This window comes from Molothrus aeneus, unplaced genomic scaffold (assembly GCF_037042795.1).
Source record: "Molothrus aeneus isolate 106 unplaced genomic scaffold, BPBGC_Maene_1.0 scaffold_258, whole genome shotgun sequence".
Classification (NCBI taxonomy): Eukaryota; Metazoa; Chordata; class Aves; order Passeriformes; family Icteridae; genus Molothrus; species Molothrus aeneus.
In genome coordinates, this window is record NW_027098922.1 from 35,185 (window position 1) to 53,763 (window position 18,579).

The window sequence follows — 18,579 nt, forward strand, 5'->3', positions numbered from 1 at the left end:
GGTTTAAACTGGGAATGGCTCCAAGAAACACTGAGAAAATAAAGGAATTTTTCATGAATTTTGGGAATTTTGGGGATTTTTCTCCTCCCATTTATCCCAAACTTCTGCTGGCTCCAGTTTGGACTGGTCTGAACTGGTTTGGACTGGTCTGGACTGGTTTGGACTGGTTTTAACTGGTCTGGACTGGTTTTATTGTTCTAAACTGGAAATCACATCCAAGAACCATTGAGAAAATAAAGGAAATTTTCACAAATTTTTGGGATTTTTCTCCTCCAATTTATCCCAAATTTCTGCTGGCTCCAGTTTGGACTGGTCTGGACTGGTCTGAACTGGGAATGGCTCCAGTTTAATCCAATATCAATGAGAAAATAAAGGAATTTTTCATGGATTTTTGAAGATTTTTGGGAATTTTCTCATCCCATTTATCCCAAACTTCTGCTGGCTCCAGTCTGGACTGGTCTGAACTGGTCTGAACTGGTTTGAACTGGGAATGGCTCCAAGAAACATTGAGAAAATAAAGGAATTTTTCATGAATTTTGGGAATTTTGGGGATTTTTCTCCACCCATTTATCCCAAACTTCTTCTGGCTCCAGTTTGAACTGGTCTGAACTGGTCTGAACTGGGAATGGCTCCAGTTTAATCCAATATCAATGAGAAAATAAAGGAAATTTTCATGGCTTTTTGAAGATTTTTGGGATTTTTCTCCTCCCATTTATTATCCCAAATTCTGCTGGTTCCAGTTTGAACTGGTCTGGACTGGTTTGGACTGGTCTGGACTGGTTTTCCTGTTCTAAACTGGAAATCACATCCAAGAACCATTGAGAAAATAAAGGAAATTTTCACGAATTTTGGGATTTTTCTCCTCCCATTTATTATCCCAAACTTCTGCTGGCCCCAGTTTGGACTGGTCTGGACTGGTCTGGACTGGTCTGAACTGGTCTGGACTGGTCTGGACTGGTTTTTGCTGCTCTCAGGAGTGCAGGAAGCGGTTGAAGGCGTTGTAGGCGGACTCGAGGTCGAAGAGCATCTGGCGCACCTGGGAATCGTCCAACTCGTCCGAGGCCGACATCGCGCTGAGCGTCTGCAGCCTGAGAGGGACAGCCCGGGAAAGGCCCCAAATTGCACCCAGAAGTCACAAAATATTCCAAAAAAAATTACCCAAAAATCCCTCAAAATTCCACAAAAAAATGCCCCCAAAATTCCCCAAAAAAATCCTTCAAAATTCCTTAAAAAATCCCTAAAAAATCCCCCAAATAATCCCTCACAATTCCAAAAAACTCCCAAAATTCCCTAAAAAATCGCCAAAAATTCGCCCAAAAAACGCCTAAAATTAAAAAAAAACACCTCAAAATTCCCCCAAAAAAACCCAAAATTCCCCAAAAAAATACCTCGAAATCCCCCCAAAAATTCCCCAAAAAAATCCCTCAAAATCCCCAAAATTCCCAAAAAAAATCCCGCAAAATTCCCTAAAAAATCCATCAAAATTAAAAAAAAAAACAAAAAAACCAAAATTCCCCAAAAATCCAAAATTCCCAGAATTTCGCTCCCAAACTCCTCCTGCTCAGTGTCTGCAGCCTGAGCAGGGACAGCCCAGGAAAGGCCCCAAATTGCACCCAGAAGTCACAAAATATTCCAAAAAAAATTACCCAAAAATCCCTCAAAATTCCACAAAAAATGCCCCCAAAATTCCCCAAAAAAATCCCCCAAAATCCCAAAAAAAAGCCCCAAAATTACCCAAAAATTCCCCCAAAAATCCCCCAAAATTCCCTTAAAAATCACTCAAAATTCCCCCAAAATTCCCCAAAAAATGCCCCAAAATTCCAAAAAAAAAACCAAAAAATCCCCCAAAATTCCCTAAAAACTCCCCCAAAAATCCCTCAAAATCCCCCCCAAATGCCCTAAAAAATCCCTCAAAATTGCCTAAAAAAATCCCTCAAAAAATCGCCAAAATTCCCAAAAAAGTCCCTCAAAATTCCTTAAAAAATCCCCAAAAATTCCCTAAAAAATCTCTCAAAATTCCTTAAAAATCCCAAAAAAATCCCTCAAAATTCCTTAAAAATCCCCCAAAATTCCCCAAAAATTCCTCAAAATTCCAAAGAATATCCCCCCCAAAAAAATCCCACAAAAATCCCCAAAAATTTCCCTCAAAAATTCCAAAAAAAATCCCCCAAAAATTCAAAAAAAAATCCCCCCAAAATTCCCTAAAAAATCCCTCAAAATTCCCCCAAAAACTTCCCCAAAACAAGCCCCAAAATTCCCAAAAAATGCCTCAGAATTCCCCAAAAAAATCCCTCCAAATTCCCTAAAAAGTTCCCAAAAATTCCCCCAAAAATCTCTCAAAATTCGCTAAGAAAATCCCTCAAAATTCCCCAAAAAAATCGCCTGAAATTCCCCCCCAAAAATCCTCTAAAAATTCCTAAAAATCCCTCAAAATTCCAAAAAAATCCCTCAAATTCCTCAAAAAGCCCCCCAAATTCTGTAAAAAATCCCCAAAATTCCAAAAATAATCCCCAAAAATCCCCCAAATAAATACCCCCAAATTCCAGACAATTATCAAAAAAATTCCCAAAAATCTTCCCAAAATTTTCTAGAAAATTGCAGAAAAAAAATAAAAAAAAAAAATCCTAAATTTTACCAATATTCTTGAAAAAAAAATTCTGGAAAATTCCTGAAAATTGTGAAAAATTCCCAGAAAATACCTTTAAAAATGCCTCAAAATTCCCCCAAAAAATCGCCAAAATTCCTTAAAAATCCCCTAAAATAGCCTGGCAAAATCCTTAATATACGATGAAAACTTGAAAAATTCTTCCCCAAAAAATTCTCCAAAAACTTCACACAATTCCACCCAAAAAAGTCCCCAAATTCCCACAAAATTTCCCTCAAAATTCCCTAAAAAAATCCCCCAAAATTCCCTAAAAATCTCCCAAGTTCCCCAAAAAAATGCCCCAAAATTCCTTAAAAATCCCTCAAAATTCCCAAAAAAATCCCCTAACATTCCCAAACAATCCCCCAAATTCCCCCAAATAATCCCCCAAAATTCCAAAAAAATCCCCAAAATTCCAAAAAAAATCCCTGCATAATATTCCCCAAACATTCCCCCAAAATACCCTGGAAACATCCAAACTATACCATGAAAAAATCTTGAAAACTTTTTCAAAAAAATCCCCAAAAAATTCTCCAAAATCTTCATATAATCCCCCCCAAAAAAGTCCCCAGATTCCCCAAAAATTTTCCCTCAAAATTCTCCAAAAAAATTCCCAGGGGAGGCCATGAGGCCCGGTGAGGTAGGCCCAGGGGAAGCCACGGGGCCGGGTGAGGTAGGCCCAGGGGAAGAAGCCATGAGGCCCTGTAGGCCCAGGGGAAGCCATGGGGCTGGGTGAGGTAGGCCGAGGGGAAGAAGCCATGAGGCCCAGTAGGCCCAGGGGAAGCCATGGGGCCGGGTGAGGTAGGCCCAGGGGAAGCCATGAGGCCCAGTAGGCCTAGGGGAAGCCATGGGGCCGGATGAGGTAGGCCCAGGGGAAGAAGCCATGAGGCCCTGTAGGCCCAAGGGAAGAAGCCATGGGGCCTGGTGAGGTCGGCCCAGGGGAAGCCATGAGGCCCAGTAGGCCCAGGGGAAGCCATGGGGCCTGGTGAGGTAGGCCCAGGGGAAGAAGCCATGAGGCCCTGTAGGCCCAGAGGAAGCCATGGGGCCTGGTGAGGTAGGCCCAGGGGAAGCCATGGGGTTGGGTGAGGTAGGCCCAGGGGAAGCCATGGGGTTGGGTGAGGTAGGCCCAGGGGAAGAAGCCATGGGGCCTGGTGAGGTAGGCCCAGGGGAAGAAGCCATGGGGCACAGTGAGGTAGGCCCAGGGGAAGCCATGGTGTCTGGTGAGGTAGGCCCAGGGGAAGAAGCCATGGGGCTGGGTGAGGTAGGCCCAGGAGAAGCCATGGGGCCTGGTGAGGTAGGCCCAGGGGAAGAAGCCATGGGGCTGGGTGAGGTAGGCCCAGGAGAAGCCATGAGGCCCTGTAGGCCCAGGGGAAGCCATGAGGCCCTGTAGGCCCAGGGGAAGCCATGGGGCCTGGTGAGGTAGGCCCAGGGGAAGAAGCCATGAGGGATTTATTGTATTGGGAATTTGGTGGGGAGGAGGAGATGGATTTGTGGGGTTTTCATTTTCCTTGCGTGGGTTTTTTTCCTCTCCCTTTCTCTTGTGGTTTTGTGAATAAATTTTTTCTTTTTTCCTAAGTGGGAGCTTTGCTTTGCTTGTTCCTGGTCACATCTCACAGTAGAAACCGGGGAGAGGGTATTGGGGGCACTGGAATTGTGTCAGTGTCAAACCATGACAACCCCCAAATTCCCCCAAAAAATCCTCCAAAAACCCCCCCAAAATTCCCAAAAAACTCCCCCCAAATTACCTAAAAAATCCCTCAAATTCCCCCAAAAATCCTCCAAAATTCCCAAAAAACCCCCCCAAATTCCCCAAAAAAATCCCTCAAAATTCCCCAAAAAATCCCCCAAATTTCCCAAAAAATCCCTCATATTCCCCAAAAAAATACTCCACAATTTGCAAAAAAATCCCCCCCAAAAATCCCCAAAATTCCAAAGAAAATCCCCCAAGTCGCCAAAAAATCCTCCAAATTCCCAAAAAACTCCCAAAAAAATCCCCCCAAAAATCCCCCCAAAAAATCTCCCAAAATTCCCCAAAAAATCCCCCCAAATTCCCTAAAATTCCCTAAAAAAATCCCCCAAAAAGTCCCACAAAATTCCCAAAAAAATCCCCAAAATTCCACAAAAACCCCACAAAATTCCCAAAAAATCCCCCCAAATTTCTAAAAATATTTCCCAAAAATTTCCTCACCACAAATTCACTTTTTGGCGTCCCTCGAAGTCGGGGGGCAGGGAGCTCATCCTGGTCATCGTCTCCATCAGCTCCCGCAGGTCTGGCTGGATCTGAAATTTCCAGAAATTTCCGCAATTTTGGGATTTTTTGGGATTTTTGGGAATTTTTGGGAAATTTTTGGGGATGGTTTTAGGGAATTTTGGGGGTTTTTTGTGAATTTTGGCGGATTTTTTGAGGATTTTTTAAGGGAATTTTGGGGATTTTTTAGGGAAATTTTGGGGGAAATTTGGGGATTTTTTAGGGAATTTTGTGGGATTTTTTTGTGAATTTTTAGGGGATTTTTTGGTGAATTTTGGGGATTTTTTGTGAATTTTGGGGATTTTTTTGCGAATTTTGAGGAATTTTTTAGGGAATTATTAGGGATTATTTGGGCACATTTTGGGGAATTATTTGGGGAATTTTGGGGCAATTATTAGAAATTTTTTTTCATATTTTGGGATAATTTAAGGAATTTTCAGGAAATTTTAAGGAACAGTTTTGGGATTTTTTTGGGGGAACGTCTGGGGTTTTTTAGGGAATTTTAGGGGGATTTTTGGGATTTTTTTTGCAATTTTGCGGGATTTTGAGGGATATTTTTGGGGAATTTTTTTGGAAATTTTTTGGGGGGATTTTTTTGAGAAATTTTGAGAATTTTTGAGGAATTTTGGGGGGATTTTTTTTGAATTTTTTGGCAATTTTTGGGGAATTTTTGGGGGATTTTTTTCCAATTTTGGGTGAATTTTGGGGAATTTTTTGCGGGATTTTTGGAGAATTTTTTTGGGAATTTTTTAGTGAATTTTTTTGGGAATTTTTTAGTGAATTTTTGAGGAATTTTGGAGATGTTTTGGGTAATTTTTAGGGAATTTTTTGGGGAAATTTGGGGATTTTTTTGGAATTTGAGGGATTTTTTTTGGGAATTTTGGGGGATTTTTTTCGGGAATTTTGGGGGATTGTTTGGGGGGATTTTGGGGGGGATTTTTTGCAGGAATTTTTTGTGGAATTTTTGGGGATTTTTTTTGAGGGATTTTTTGGAATTTTTGGGAAATTTTAGAGGAATTTTAGGGGGATTTTTGTGGGATTTTTTTTTTTTGAATTTTAGGGGATTTTTGGGGGATTTTTGGAGGAATTTTTGGGGGAATTTTTGGGGATAATTTTGGGAATTTTTGGGAAATTTTGCCGGATTTTGGGGGCGATTTTTTGGGAATTTTGGGGGAATTTTTTGCGGGATTTTTTTGGGATTTTTTGAGGGATTTTTTTGGAAATTTTAGGGGACTATTTGGGAAGTTTGAGTGATTTTTTGGGGAATTTTAGGGGAATATTTTGGGAATGTTTGGGAATTTTGAGGGATGTTTTCGGGAATTTTGAGGGATTTTTTGGGAATTTTAGGGAATTTTTTAGGGAATTTTTGGGAATTTTTTGCGGATTTTTGGGCGATTTTAGGGGAATTTTTGGTGAATTTTTTGTGGAATTTTTGGTGAATTTTTCGTGGGTTTTTTGAGAAATATTTTGGGAATGTTGTGGTTCCCACCTCGTCCATGGCGCGGATCTCCAGGCGCAGTTTGTCCATGACCGTGATGAAAAGCTGGAAAAATTCCAACAGAAATTTGGGATCAGCCCCAGCCCAAAGGCCCCAAAAATCAAAAGAAATCCTCCCCAAAAAATTCCTAAAATTCCCCAAATATCAACATTAATTCCCCCAAAAAATCCCCCAAAAAATCACAAAAAATAAAAAAAAAATCACAAAAAAATCCCTGAAAATCCTCAAAAACATCACAAACAAAATCCAAAAAATGCCCCAAAAAATTCCCAAAAAATCACAAAAAAAATCCAAAAAATCCCCAAAAAAATCACAAAAAAACCCCCAAAAATCCCCAAAAAATCACAAATAAAATCCAAAAAAATGCCCCAAAAAATGCCCCCAAAATCATAAAAAAATCACAAAAAATCCCCAAAAATCCTCAAAGAAACCCCAAAAAATCCCCCCAAAAAATCCCCCAAAAAAATCAAAAAAATCCCCAAAAATCCTCAAAAAAAATCGCAAAAAAATCACAAAAAAAAAAAAATCCAAAAAACGCCAAAAAAATCCACGATAAAATCACAAAAACAAAAAATCACAAAAAATGCCCAAAAATGCCCAAAAATCCCCCAAAAATCACCAAAAAAATTCCAAAAAATTCCCAACCCCCCCAAATCCTCCAACCACCCCCAGAATTTGCCGGAATTTGCCGGAATTTGCCGGAATTTCCCATTTTTGGTGCGTACGGAGACGATGTCGGCGATGCAGCGATTGAGGGTCCCAAAGACATCCCCAGAAAATCACCAAAAAAATCATAAAAACATCCAAAAAATCCCCAAAAAATCACAAAAAAAGTTTTAAAATCCTCAAAAAGAAATCCTAAAAAATCCCCAAAAATCCTCAAAAAATCACAAAAAAACCCAAGAAAAAAATCCAAAAAATCCCCAAAAACCACAAAAAAAATCCCCAAAAATCACAAAAAAAATCCCAAAAAACCTCAAAAAATTCTCAAAAAATCACCAAAAAAATCCCAAATAATTCCCAAAAAATCCCCAAAAAATCACCAAAAAAATCCAAAAAATCCTCAAAAATCCTCAAAAAATCCCCCAATAATCACAAAAAAAAAAATTAAGAAATCCTCAAAAAAACCCCCCAAAAATCACAAAAAAAAAATCCCAAAAAACCTCAAAAAAATCCAAAAAATACCCAAAAAATCCCCAAAAAAATCACAAAAAAATCGAAATCCTCAAAAATCCTCCAAAAATCTCCCAATAATCACAAAAAAATTAAGAAATCCTCAAAAAATCACAGAAAAAATTCCAAAAAAAATCCAAAAAATCCCCCAAAATATCACAAAAAAAAAAATTTAAAAAATCCCCAAAAAATCCTCAAAAAATCACCAAAAAAAATCCCAAATAATTCCCAAAAAATTCTCAAAAAATCCCCAAAAAAATCCCCAAAAAATCCCCCAAAAATCACAAAAAATCACAAAAAAACCCCGAAAAAAAGCCCAAAAATCCCCCCAAAAATTCCCCAAAAATCCCCAAACCCCCCAGATCATTCAACCGCCCCGGAATTGTTGGAATTTGCCGGAATTTGCCGGAATTTGCCGGAATTTCCCATTTTTGGAGCGTACGGAGACGATGTCGGCGATGCAGCGATTGAGGTTCCCTTTGTCGTCCTTGATGGTGATCGGCCGATCCTCGCGGATCCTCTCCATGGCCAGGGGACAATCCAGCTGAGAATCCCCAAAAATTCCCAAAATTGATCAAAATCCAGGAATTCCCAAAATTCCCCATCCCCAGCCCAGGTTCAGAGCCGAAAGTCCCACAAAAATCCCGAAAAAATCCCCAAAAAAACCTCCAAAAATCCCCCAAAAAAACCCCCAAAATCCCCAAAATTCCCAAAAAAACACCCCAAAAAATCCCCAAAATTCCCAAAAAAAAACCCCAAAAAATCCCCAAAAAAACCCCCAAAATTCCCAAAAAAAACCCCAAATAATCCCCAAAATTCCCAAAAAAAGCCCAAAATTCCCAAAAAAAACCCCCCAAAATCCCCAAAATCCCCAAAAAAAAACCCCAAATAATCCCCAAAATTCCCAAAAAAAGCCCAAAAAATTCCTAAAAAATCCCCCAAAAAAGCCCCCAAAAAATCCCCAAAATTCCTTTTTAATCTCCCAAAATTCCCATTTTCTCCCCCAAAAATTCCCAAAATTTATCAAATTCCAGGAATTCCCAAAATTCCCGATCCCCAGCCCAGTTTCAGAGCCGAAATTCCCACAAAAATCCCAAAAAAATCCCCAAAAAAAACCCCAAAAAATCCCCAAAATTCCCAAAAAAAAAAACCCAAAAAATCCCCAACATTCCCAAAAAAAAAAAACCCCAAAAAATCCCCAAAATTCCCAAAAAAAAAACCCCAAAAAAATCCCCAAAATTCCCAAAAAAACCCCCAAAAAATCCCTAAAATTCCTAAAAAAAGCCCAAAAAATCCCCAAAATTCCCAAAAAAAACCCCAAAAATCCCCAAAATTCCCAAAAAAACCCCCAAAAATTCCCCAAAATCCCAAAAAAAAACCCCAAAAAATCCCCAAAAAAAACCCCAAAAAAATCCTAAAAATTCCCAAAAAAAACCCCCAAAAATCCCCAAAATTCCCAAAAAAAAACCCCAAATAATCCCCGAAATTCCCAAAAAAAGCCCAAAATTCCCAAAAAAAACCCCCCAAAATCCCCAAAATTCCCAAAAAAAAACCCCAAATAATCCCCAAAATTCCCAAAAAAAGCCCAAAAAATTCCTAAAAAATCCCCCAAAAAAGCCCCCAAAAAATCCCCAAAATTCCTTTTTAATCTCCCAAAATTCCCATTTTCTCCCCCAAAAATTCCCAAAATTTATCAAATTCCAGGAATTCCCAAAATTCCCGATCCCCAGCCCAGTTTCAGAGCCGAAATTCCCACAAAAATCCCAAAAAAATCCCAAAAAAAACCCCAAAAAATCCCCAAAATTCCCAAAAAAAAACCCCCAAAAAATCCCCAAAATTCTCAAAAAAAACCCCCAAAAAATCCCGAAAATTCCCAAAAAAAAACCTCAAAAAATCCCCAACATTCCCAAAAAAAAAAAACCCAAAAAATCCCCAAAATTCCCAAAAAAAAAACCCCAAAAATCCCCAAAATTCCCAAAAAAAAAAAGCCCAAAAAATCCCCAAAATTCCCAAAAAAAACCCCAAAAATCCCCAAAATTCCCAAAAAAAACCCCCAAAAATTCCCCAAAATTCCAAAAAAAAACCCCAAAAAATCCCCCCAAAAAACCCCAAAAAAAACCCCCAAAAAAACCCCCAAAAATCCCCAAAATCCCCAAAAAAAAACCCCAAAAAATCCCCAAAATTCCCACAAAAATCCCCAAAAAATCCCAAAAAAATCCCCAAAAAAAACCCCCAAAAATCCCCAAAATTCCCAAAAAAAAAAAAACCCAAAAAATCCCCAAAATTCCCAAAAAAAACCCCAAAAAATTCCCAAAAAAAGCCCAAAAAATTCCTAAAAAATCCTTTTTAATCTCCCAAAATTCCCATTTTTACCCCCAATTCCATCCATGGCCGGGGACAATCCAGCTGAAATTCCATCCCCAAATTCCCAAAATTCCCCCCAAAATTCCCACCCCAAAATTCCCAAATTTTTTCCGCTCCGCTTCTCATTTTTCCGCAAAAAAAATCACAACTTTTGCCCAAATTTTGCCCAAATTTTGCCCAAATTTCGCCCAAAATCCCATCAGAATTCCCAACATTCCCAAATTCCCAACATTCCCAACCCCAGAATCCCAAATTCCCAAAAATTCCCAAAATTCCCCCCCAAAATTCCCAAATTTTTTCCGCTCCGTTTCTCAATTTTCCTCATGAAAATCACAAACTTCACCCAAATTTCGCCCAAATTTTACCCAAAATCCCCCAAAATTTCACTCAAAATTCCCAAAATTTCCCAAATTCCCAATTTTCACCCAAAATTTCCCCCAAAATTCCCCAATTTCACCCCCAATTTTTTCTCTTCTGTTCCTCAACTTCAGTCAAGAACATGCATCCAAAAACCCCCAAAATTCCCAGAATTTCACCCAAATTCCACCCAAAATCCCCCAAATTCCAATCCCAGAATCCCAAATTCCCAAAATTCCCCCCAAAATTCCACCCCAAAATTCCCAAATTTTTTCCGCTCCGCCTCTCATTTTTCCGCAAAAAAAAATCACAACTTTTGCCCAAATTTCGCCCAAAATCCCATCAGAATTCCCAAAATTCTCAATCCCAGAATCCCAAATTCCCAAAATTCCATCCCAAAATTCCCAAATTTTTTCCGCTCCGCTTTCCAAATTTCCTCAAAAAAATCAAAAATTTCGCTCAAATTTCACCCAAATTTCACCCCAAACCCCCTCAAAATTCCCAGAATTCCTTCAATTCCCCAAATTCCCGATCCCAGAATCCCAAAATTCCCAATTTCCAGCCAAAAATTCCCAAAATTCCCCCAAAATTCCCAATTTTTTTTCCGCTCTGCTTCTCAATTCTCCTCCAAAAAATCTCAAATTTCGCCCAAATTTTGCCCAAAATCCCCCAAAATTTCGCCCAAAATTCCTTGAATTTCCAAATTCCCAATCCCAGAATCCCAAATTCTCAATTTCCATCCAAAAATTCCCAAATTTCCACCCAAAATTCCCCAATTTCACCCCAAATCCCTCCAAAAGGCCCCAAAATTTCACCCAAATTTCACCCAAAATCCCCCAAATTCCAATCCCAGAATCCCAAATTCCCAAAATTCCCAAAATTGTCAATCCTAGAATCCCCAAATTCCCACCCCAAAATTCCCAAATTTTTTCCACTCTGCTTCTCAAATTTCCTCCAAAAATCACAAATTTCACCCAAATTTCACCCAAATTTTGCCCAATTTTCACCCAAAATCCCCCAAATTCCAATCCTAGAATCCCAAATTCCCCAAATCCCCCAAACTCCAATCCCAGAATCCCAAATTCCCCAAATTCCAGCCAAAATTCCCAAATTTTTTGGCTGCACTTCTCAATTTCCCTCCAAAAAATCACAAATTTCGCTCAATTTTCACCCAAATTTCACCCAAACCCCCTCAAAATTCCCGAAATTCCTTCAATTCCCCAAATTCCCAATCCCAGAATCCCAAATTCCCGTCCCCAAATTTCCAAAATTTTTTCCGCTCTGCTTCTCAAATTTCCTCCAAAAAATCACAAATTTCGCCCAATTTTCGCCCAATTTTCGCTCAATTTTCGCCCAAATTTCGCCCAAAATTCCCAAAATCCCCAAATTCCCAATCCCAGAATCCCAAATTCCCAATTTCCATCCAAAAATTCCCAAATTTCCACCCAAAATTCCCCAATTTCACCCCAAATCCCTCCAAAAGGCCCCAAAATTTCACCCAAATTTCACCCAAAATCCCCCAAATTCCAATCCCAGAATCCCAAATTCCCCAAATCCCCCAAATTCCAATCCCAGAATCCCAAATTCCCCAAATTCCAGCCAAAATTCCCAAATTTTTTGGCTGCACTTCTCAATTTCCCTCCAAAAAATCACAAATTTCGCTCAATTTTCGCCCAAATTTCACCCAAACCCCCTCAAAATTCCCGAAATTCCTTCAATTCCCCAAATTCCCAATCCCAGAATCCCAAATTCCCAATTTCCATCCAAAAATTCCCAAATTTCCACCCAAAATTCCCAAATTTCACCCCCAAATCCCTCCAAAAGGCCCCAAAATTTCGCCCAAATTTCACCCAAAATCCCCCAAATTCCAATCCCAGAATCCCAAATTCCCAAAATTCCCCAAATTCCCACAATTGTCAATCCTAGAATCCCCAAATTCCCCAAATTCCACCCAAAATTCCCAAATTTTTTCGGCTGCACTTCTCAATTTCCCTCCAAAAAATCGACCCAAATTTCGCCCAATTTTCACCCAAAATCCCCAAATTCCCAACATTCCCAATCCCAGAATCCCAAATTCCCAAAATTCCACCCCAAAATTCCCCAATTTCAGCCCCAATTTTTTCCTCTTTCGCTTCTCAACTTCAGGCAGAAAATCCCTCAAAAAACCCCAAAAATTCCCAGAATTTCACCCAAATTCCACCCAAAATCCCCCAAATTCCAATCCCAGAATCCCAAATTCCCAAAATTCCCAAAATTCCCACAATTGTCAATCCTAAAATCCCCAAATTCCCACCCCAAAATTCCCAAATTTTTTCCGCTCTGCTTCTCAAATTCCCTCCAAAAATCACAAATTTCGCCCAAATTTTTGCCCAAATTTTGCCCAATTTTCGCCCAAATTTCACCCAAAATCCCCCAAATTCCAATCCCAGATTCCCAAATTCCCAAATTCCCGCCCCAAAATTTTTTCCACTGCGCTTCTCAAATTTCCTCCAAAACATCACAAATTTCACCCAAATTTCACCCAAAAACCCCCAAAATTTCACCCAAAATCCCCAAATCCCAATCCCAGAATCCCAAATTCCCAATTTCCATCCAAAAATTCCCAAATTCCCAATTTCCAGCCAAAAATTCCCAAAATTCCCCCCAAAATTCCCAAATTTCACCCCCAATTTTTTCTCTTCCGTTTCTCAACTTCAGTCAAGAAAATGCATCCAAAAACCCAAAAATTCCCAGAATTTCACCCAAATTTTGCCAAAATCCCCCCAAAAATTCCACCCAAAAAATCCCAAAATTCCATCCCCAAATTCCCAAATTTTTTCCGCTCTGCTTCTCAATTTTCCTCCAAAAAATCACAAATTTCACCCAAATTTCACCCAAAACCCCTCAAAATTTCACTCAAAATCCCCAATTCCCAAAATTCCCAATCCCAGAATCCCAAATTCCCAATTTCCACCCAAAAATTCCCAAAATTCCACCCAAAATTCCATCTGCAAATTCCCAAAATTCCCAAATTTTTTCCACACCGCTTCTCAATTTTCTTCCAAAAAATCACAAATTTCACCCAAATTTCACCCAAAATCCCCTCAAAATTCCCGAAATTCCTTCAATTCCCCAAATTCCTGATCCCAGAATCCCAAATTCCCAATTTCCAGCCAAAAATTCCCAAATTTCCATCCCCAAAATTCCCAATTTCACCCCCAAATTTTCCTTTTCCGCTTCTCAACTTCAGGCAGAAAATTCTCTTAAAAAGGCCCAAAAATTCCCAGAATTTCGCCCAAATTTCACCCAAAATCCCCCAAATTCCAATCCCAGAATCCCAAATTCCCAAATTCCCCAAAATTCCACCCAAAAATTCCCAAAATTCCCCAATTTCACCCCCAACTTTTTCTCTTCCCCTTCTCAACTTCAGTCAAGAAAATGCAACCAAAAACCCCCCAAAAAAACCCCCAAAATTCCCAGAATTTCACCCAAATTTCACCCAAAAACCCCCAAAATTTCACTCAAAATCCCCAAATTCCCAAAATTCCCAATCCCAGAATCCCAAATTCCCAAAATTCCACCCCAAAATCCCCAAAATTTCCCCCAAAATTCCCCAATTTCACCCCCAATTTTTTCTGTTTCTCAACTTCAGTCAAGAAAATCCCTCAAAAAACCCCAAAAATTCCCAGAATTTCACCCAAATTTCACCCAAAATCCCAATCCCAGAATCCCAAATTCCCCAAATTCCCCAAATTCCACCCCAAAATTCCCAAATTTTTTCCGCTCTGCTTCTCAATTCTCCTCCAAAAAATCACAAATTTTGCTCAATTTTCGCCCAAATTTCACCCAAATTTCACCCAATTTTCACCCAAAATCCCCCAAATTCCAATCCCAGATTCCCAAATTCCCAAAATTCCACGCAAATTTCCACCCCAAAATTCCCAAATTTTTTCCGCTCTGCTTCTCAAATTCCCTCCAAAAAATCACAATTTTCGCCCAATTTTCGCCCAAATTTCACCCAAATTTCACCCGATTTTCGCCCAATTTTCGCCCAATTTTCGCCCAAAATTCCCAAAATCCCCAAATTTCCCAAATTTCGGGAATTCCCACCCGGAATTTGCGGCAGAAGTCGTCGATGTTGCCGATCTCCCCTCCCTGCACCTGCTTCAGCGCCGCCTTGAACTGCACCAGCAGCCGCGAGCACGCCGCCGTGTACCTGGGAATTCCCGGAATTTTCCCGCAATTTTCCCCGATTTTTCCGGGGTTTTTTTTGGGATTTTGGGTTTGTCGGGGTCTCGGGGGTTGCAGGGAATTTTTTGGGGTTTTTTTGGGGTTTTTTGGGGTCACTCACTCGTTGGGAGTGACGCAGTCTTTGATGTAGGCTTTCTCCAGCGCCTGCAGCGTCTTCACCACCGCAAACAGCTCGGCCATGTTGTCGTACCTGGGCACTGGGAGTGACTGGGAGGGACTGGGACGGACTGGGAGGGACTGGGAGGGACTGGGAGGGGACTGGGATGGACTGGGACGGACTGGGATGGGAGTGAGAGGGACTGGGATGGGAGTGAGAGGGACTGGGATGGACTGGGAGGGACTGGGATGGACTGGGATATACTGGGAGGGGATTGGGATACACTGGGAGGGACTGGGAGGGGATTGGGATGGACTGGGACGGGATTGGGACGGACTGGGATGGACTGGGAGGGACTGGGATGGGAGTGAGAGGGACTGGGATATACTGGGAGGGGATTGGGATACACTGGGAGGGACTGGGAAGGACTGGGAAGGACTGGGAGGGACTGGGATGGACTGGGATTAACAGGGATGGGACTGGGGTGGGAGTGGGAGGGACTGGGATGGGAGTGAGAGGGACTGGGACGGACTGGGAGGGACTGGGAGGGGATTAGGATACACTGGGAGGGACTGGGAGGGACTGGGAGGGGATTAGGATACACTGGGAGGGACTGGGAGGGACTGGGAGGGACTGGGATGGACTGGGAGGGACTGGGAGGGGTTTGGGATACACTGGGAGGGACTGGGAGGGACTGGGATGGACTGGGAGTGACTGGGATGGGAGTGAGAGGGACTGGGATGGACTGGGATATACTGGGAGGGGATTGGGATACACTGGGAGGGACTGGGAAGGACTGGGACGGACTGGGAGGGACTGGGACGGGATTGGGATGGACTGGGAGGGATTGGGAGGGACTGGGATGAACTGGGATGGACTGGGAGTGACTGGGACGGACTGGGAGGGACTGGGAGGGACTGGGAGGGACTGGGAGGGGACTGGGATGGGAGTGAGAGGGACTGGGAGGGGATTGGGAGGGACTGGGAGGGGATTGGGAGGGACTGGGACGGACTGGGAGGGACTGGGAGGGACTGGGAGGGACTGGGATGGGAGTGAGAGGGACTGGGATGGACTGGGATATACTGGGAGGGGATTGGGAGGGACTGGGAGGGGAGTGAGAGGGACTGGGATGGACTGGGATGGACTGGGATGGGAGTGAGAGGGACTGGGATGGACTGGGATATACTGGGAGGGGATTGGGATACACTGGGAGGGACTGGGAGGGGATTGGGATGGACTGGGATGGACTGGGAGGGACTGGGATGGACTGGGATGGGAGTGAGAGGGACTGGGACGGACTGGGATGGGACTGGGATGGACTGGGAGGGACTGGGAGGGACTGGGAGGGACTGGGAGGGGAGTGAGAGGGACTGGGATGGACTGGGAGGGACTGGGATGGACTGGGAGGGACTGGGATGGACTGGGATATACTGGGAGGGGATTGGGATACACTGGGACGGACTGGGAGGGACTGGGAGGGGATTGGGAGGGACTGGGACGGACTGGGAGTGACTGGGATGGACTGGGATTAACAGCCATGGGAGTGGGATGGGGGTGAGAGGGACTGGGAGGGGATTGGGATACACTGGGAGGGACTGGGATGAGAGTGAAAGGGACTGGGATGGACTGGGAGGGACTGGGATGGGATAATGGGGGACTGGGAGGGACTGGGAGGGGATTGGGAGGGACTGGGAGTGACTGGGAGGGACTGGGAGGGGATTGGGATGGACTGGGATATACTGGGATTAACAGGGATGGGACTGGGAGGGGATTGGGAGGGACTGGGATGGACTGGGATGGGACTGGGATTAACTGGGATGGGACTGGGATGGGGTAATGGGGGACTGGGAGGGACTGGGATGGACTGGGATGGACTGGGATGGACTGGGAGGGGACTGGGATGAACTAGAATGGACTGAGAGGGGCTGGGAGGGGATTGGGATATACTGGGATGGGACTGGGATGGGATTGGGGGGGACTGGGAGGGACTGGGATGGGAGTGAGAGGGACTGGGATGGACTGGGAGGGGATTGGGAGGAACTGGGATGCACTGGGAGGGACTGGGATTAACAGGGATGGGACTGGGAGGGGATTGGGAGGGACTGGGATATACTGGGATTAACAGGGATGGGATTGGGGTGGGAGTGAGAGGGACTGGGAGGGACTGGGAGGGACTGGGAGGGGAGTGAGAGGGACTGGGATGGACTGGGATGGACTGGGATTAACAGGGATGGGGCTGGGATGGAGTAATGGGGGACTGGGAGGGACTGGGAGGGGATTGGGAGGGACTGGGATGAACTGGGATGGACTGGGAGGGACTGGGATGGACTAGGATGGACTGGGAGGGGACTGGGAGGGGACTGGGATATACTGGGATTAACTGGGATTAACTGGGATTAACAGGAATGGGACTGGGATGGGGTTTGGATTAACTGGGAGGGACTGGGATGGGAATGGGAGGGGATTGGGATAGACTGGGATGGACTGGGAGGGACTGGGAAGGAACTGGGATGGGACTGGGAGGGACTGGGATGGGACTGGGATGGACTGGGATGGGTTAATGGGGAACTGGGAGGGACTGGGATGGACTGGGATGGGACTGGGAGGGACTGGGATGGGACTGGGATGGAAGAGTGGGATACTGGGAGGGACTGGGATGGACTGGGATGGGTCTGGGATGGGTCTGGGATGGAAGAGCGGGATACTGGGAGGGACTGGGATGGACTGGGATGGGGTATTGGGATACTGGGAGGGACTGGGATGGACTGGGATGAGGAAATGGGATACTGGGAGGGACTGGGATGGACTGGGAGGGCACTGGGATGGACTGGGAGGGACTGGGAGGGACTAAGAGGAGATTTGGATGGACTGGGATGGACTGGGATGGGATAATGTCATACTGGGATGGACTGGGATATCCTGGGATGGGCTGGGATGGCATAATGGGATATACTGGGATGGGACTGGGATGGACTGGGATGGACTGGGACGAACTGGGATTAATCCCAACTCCAACCCCCTCCATCCCCATCCCAAAATTCCAAAAAAAATCCCCCAAATTTCCCAAAAATTCCCCAAAATTCCCGGCATTCCCTCACTCACTTCTCCCGTTCCCGGGCGTTCTTGTAGAGCTTCACCTCCTGTAGGGAGAGGAGACGGAAAATTCCCCAAAATTCCCGAAAAAAACCAAAATTCCCAAAATTTCCAGGGCTCATTCCCGGCTATTTTCGGACATCCTCGGACATTTCCGACAATTTTCGGGCATTTCCGACAATTTCCGGGTATCTCCGACTATCTTCGGACATTTCCGGACACCCCCCGCCACTTCGGCTATTTCCGGACACTCCGGACATTTCCGACCATCTCCGGACATTTCCGGACCATTTCCGGACATTCCCGAGCCGCACTCACCTCATAAAGCTCCGGTTTATTCCCGGGCGCTGCCGTGAAGGAAGGAAAGGGTTAAAAAGCGGAAACACCGGGAATCCCATCCCGGGAATTCCGGGATCATCCCGGCGATCTCATCCCGGGAATTCAGGGATGATCCCGGCGATGCCATCACGGGAATTTCGGGATCGTTCCCCGCTCTCACCGCCCATGCCGGCCGGGCCCGCGATGCCGTGGAACATCCCCGGCTGAGGCTGGAGGGCTCTGGGCCCCCTCCTCGATCCCGATACTGATCCCGGTAATCCCGATAATCCCGACAATCCCGATGATCCCGGACAGGTCCCGGTGGCTCCGCGGCGCTTTCGCTTCTTTCCGTAAACGCTCCCCCTTGTCCCTCCTATTCCGGCAAAGCTCGGCATTCCATTGGCTCAATCACGCATCCCCTCTGTTTTTTTGCTCGCTGATTGGCTTTTGAAACTGTCGATCATACGGGTTGCCAAGCGACGTCGCCATGTTTTCCCTTGCTATGGCGGCGAAGTCTGAGGGGCTTCACTGCATCTTTCCCTTCCCACAATGCCTTT

At 43.9% G+C, this 18,579-nt stretch overlaps 2 protein-coding genes across 2 annotated transcripts; both read right to left on the reverse strand.

Annotated features, from left to right (window-relative positions):
- Positions 1–767: 767 nt before the first annotated feature.
- On the reverse strand, positions 768–18,501 carry VPS28 (VPS28 subunit of ESCRT-I). Its single transcript, XM_066570185.1, has 9 exons — positions 18,204–18,501; positions 18,023–18,051; positions 17,714–17,751; positions 14,615–14,704; positions 14,374–14,479; positions 8,006–8,107; positions 6,382–6,435; positions 4,833–4,924; positions 768–1,088 (listed from the first exon to the last, which is right to left on the reverse strand). The coding sequence occupies exons 1-9, from the start codon at positions 18,415–18,417 to the stop codon at positions 971–973; spliced, it is 843 nt and encodes a 280-aa protein (XP_066426282.1). The 5' UTR covers positions 18,418–18,501; the 3' UTR covers positions 768–970.
- LOC136569817 (uncharacterized) lies at positions 14,723–17,707 on the reverse strand. Its single transcript, XM_066570184.1, has 2 exons — positions 16,497–17,707; positions 14,723–16,413 (listed from the first exon to the last, which is right to left on the reverse strand). Exon 2 carries the CDS (start codon positions 16,148–16,150, stop codon positions 15,164–15,166), a length of 987 nt encoding a protein of 328 aa, XP_066426281.1. The 5' UTR covers positions 16,151–16,413; positions 16,497–17,707; the 3' UTR covers positions 14,723–15,163.
- Positions 18,502–18,579: the final 78 nt, after the last annotated feature.

What these genes read in the sequence shown, in the direction of transcription:
- LOC136569817 (XM_066570184.1), bottom strand. Translation starts at nt 16,150, where the DNA reads ATGGCTGTTAATCCCAGTCCATCCCAGTCACTCCCAGTCCGTCCCAGT.
- VPS28 (XM_066570185.1), bottom strand. Translation starts at nt 18,417, where the DNA reads ATGCCGAGCTTTGCCGGAATAGGAGGGACAAGGGGGAGCGTTTACGGA. An exon ending in ATAAACCGGAGCTTTATGAG is followed by an intron (nt 17,752 to 18,022) that starts GTGAGTGCGGCT and finishes CTCTCCCTACAG; the next exon opens with GAGGTGAAGCTCTACAAGAA. An exon ending in GCATCGCCGACATCGTCTCC is followed by an intron (nt 6,436 to 8,005) that starts GTACGCTCCAAA and finishes GAATTTTTCCAG; the next exon opens with CTTTTCATCACGGTCATGGA.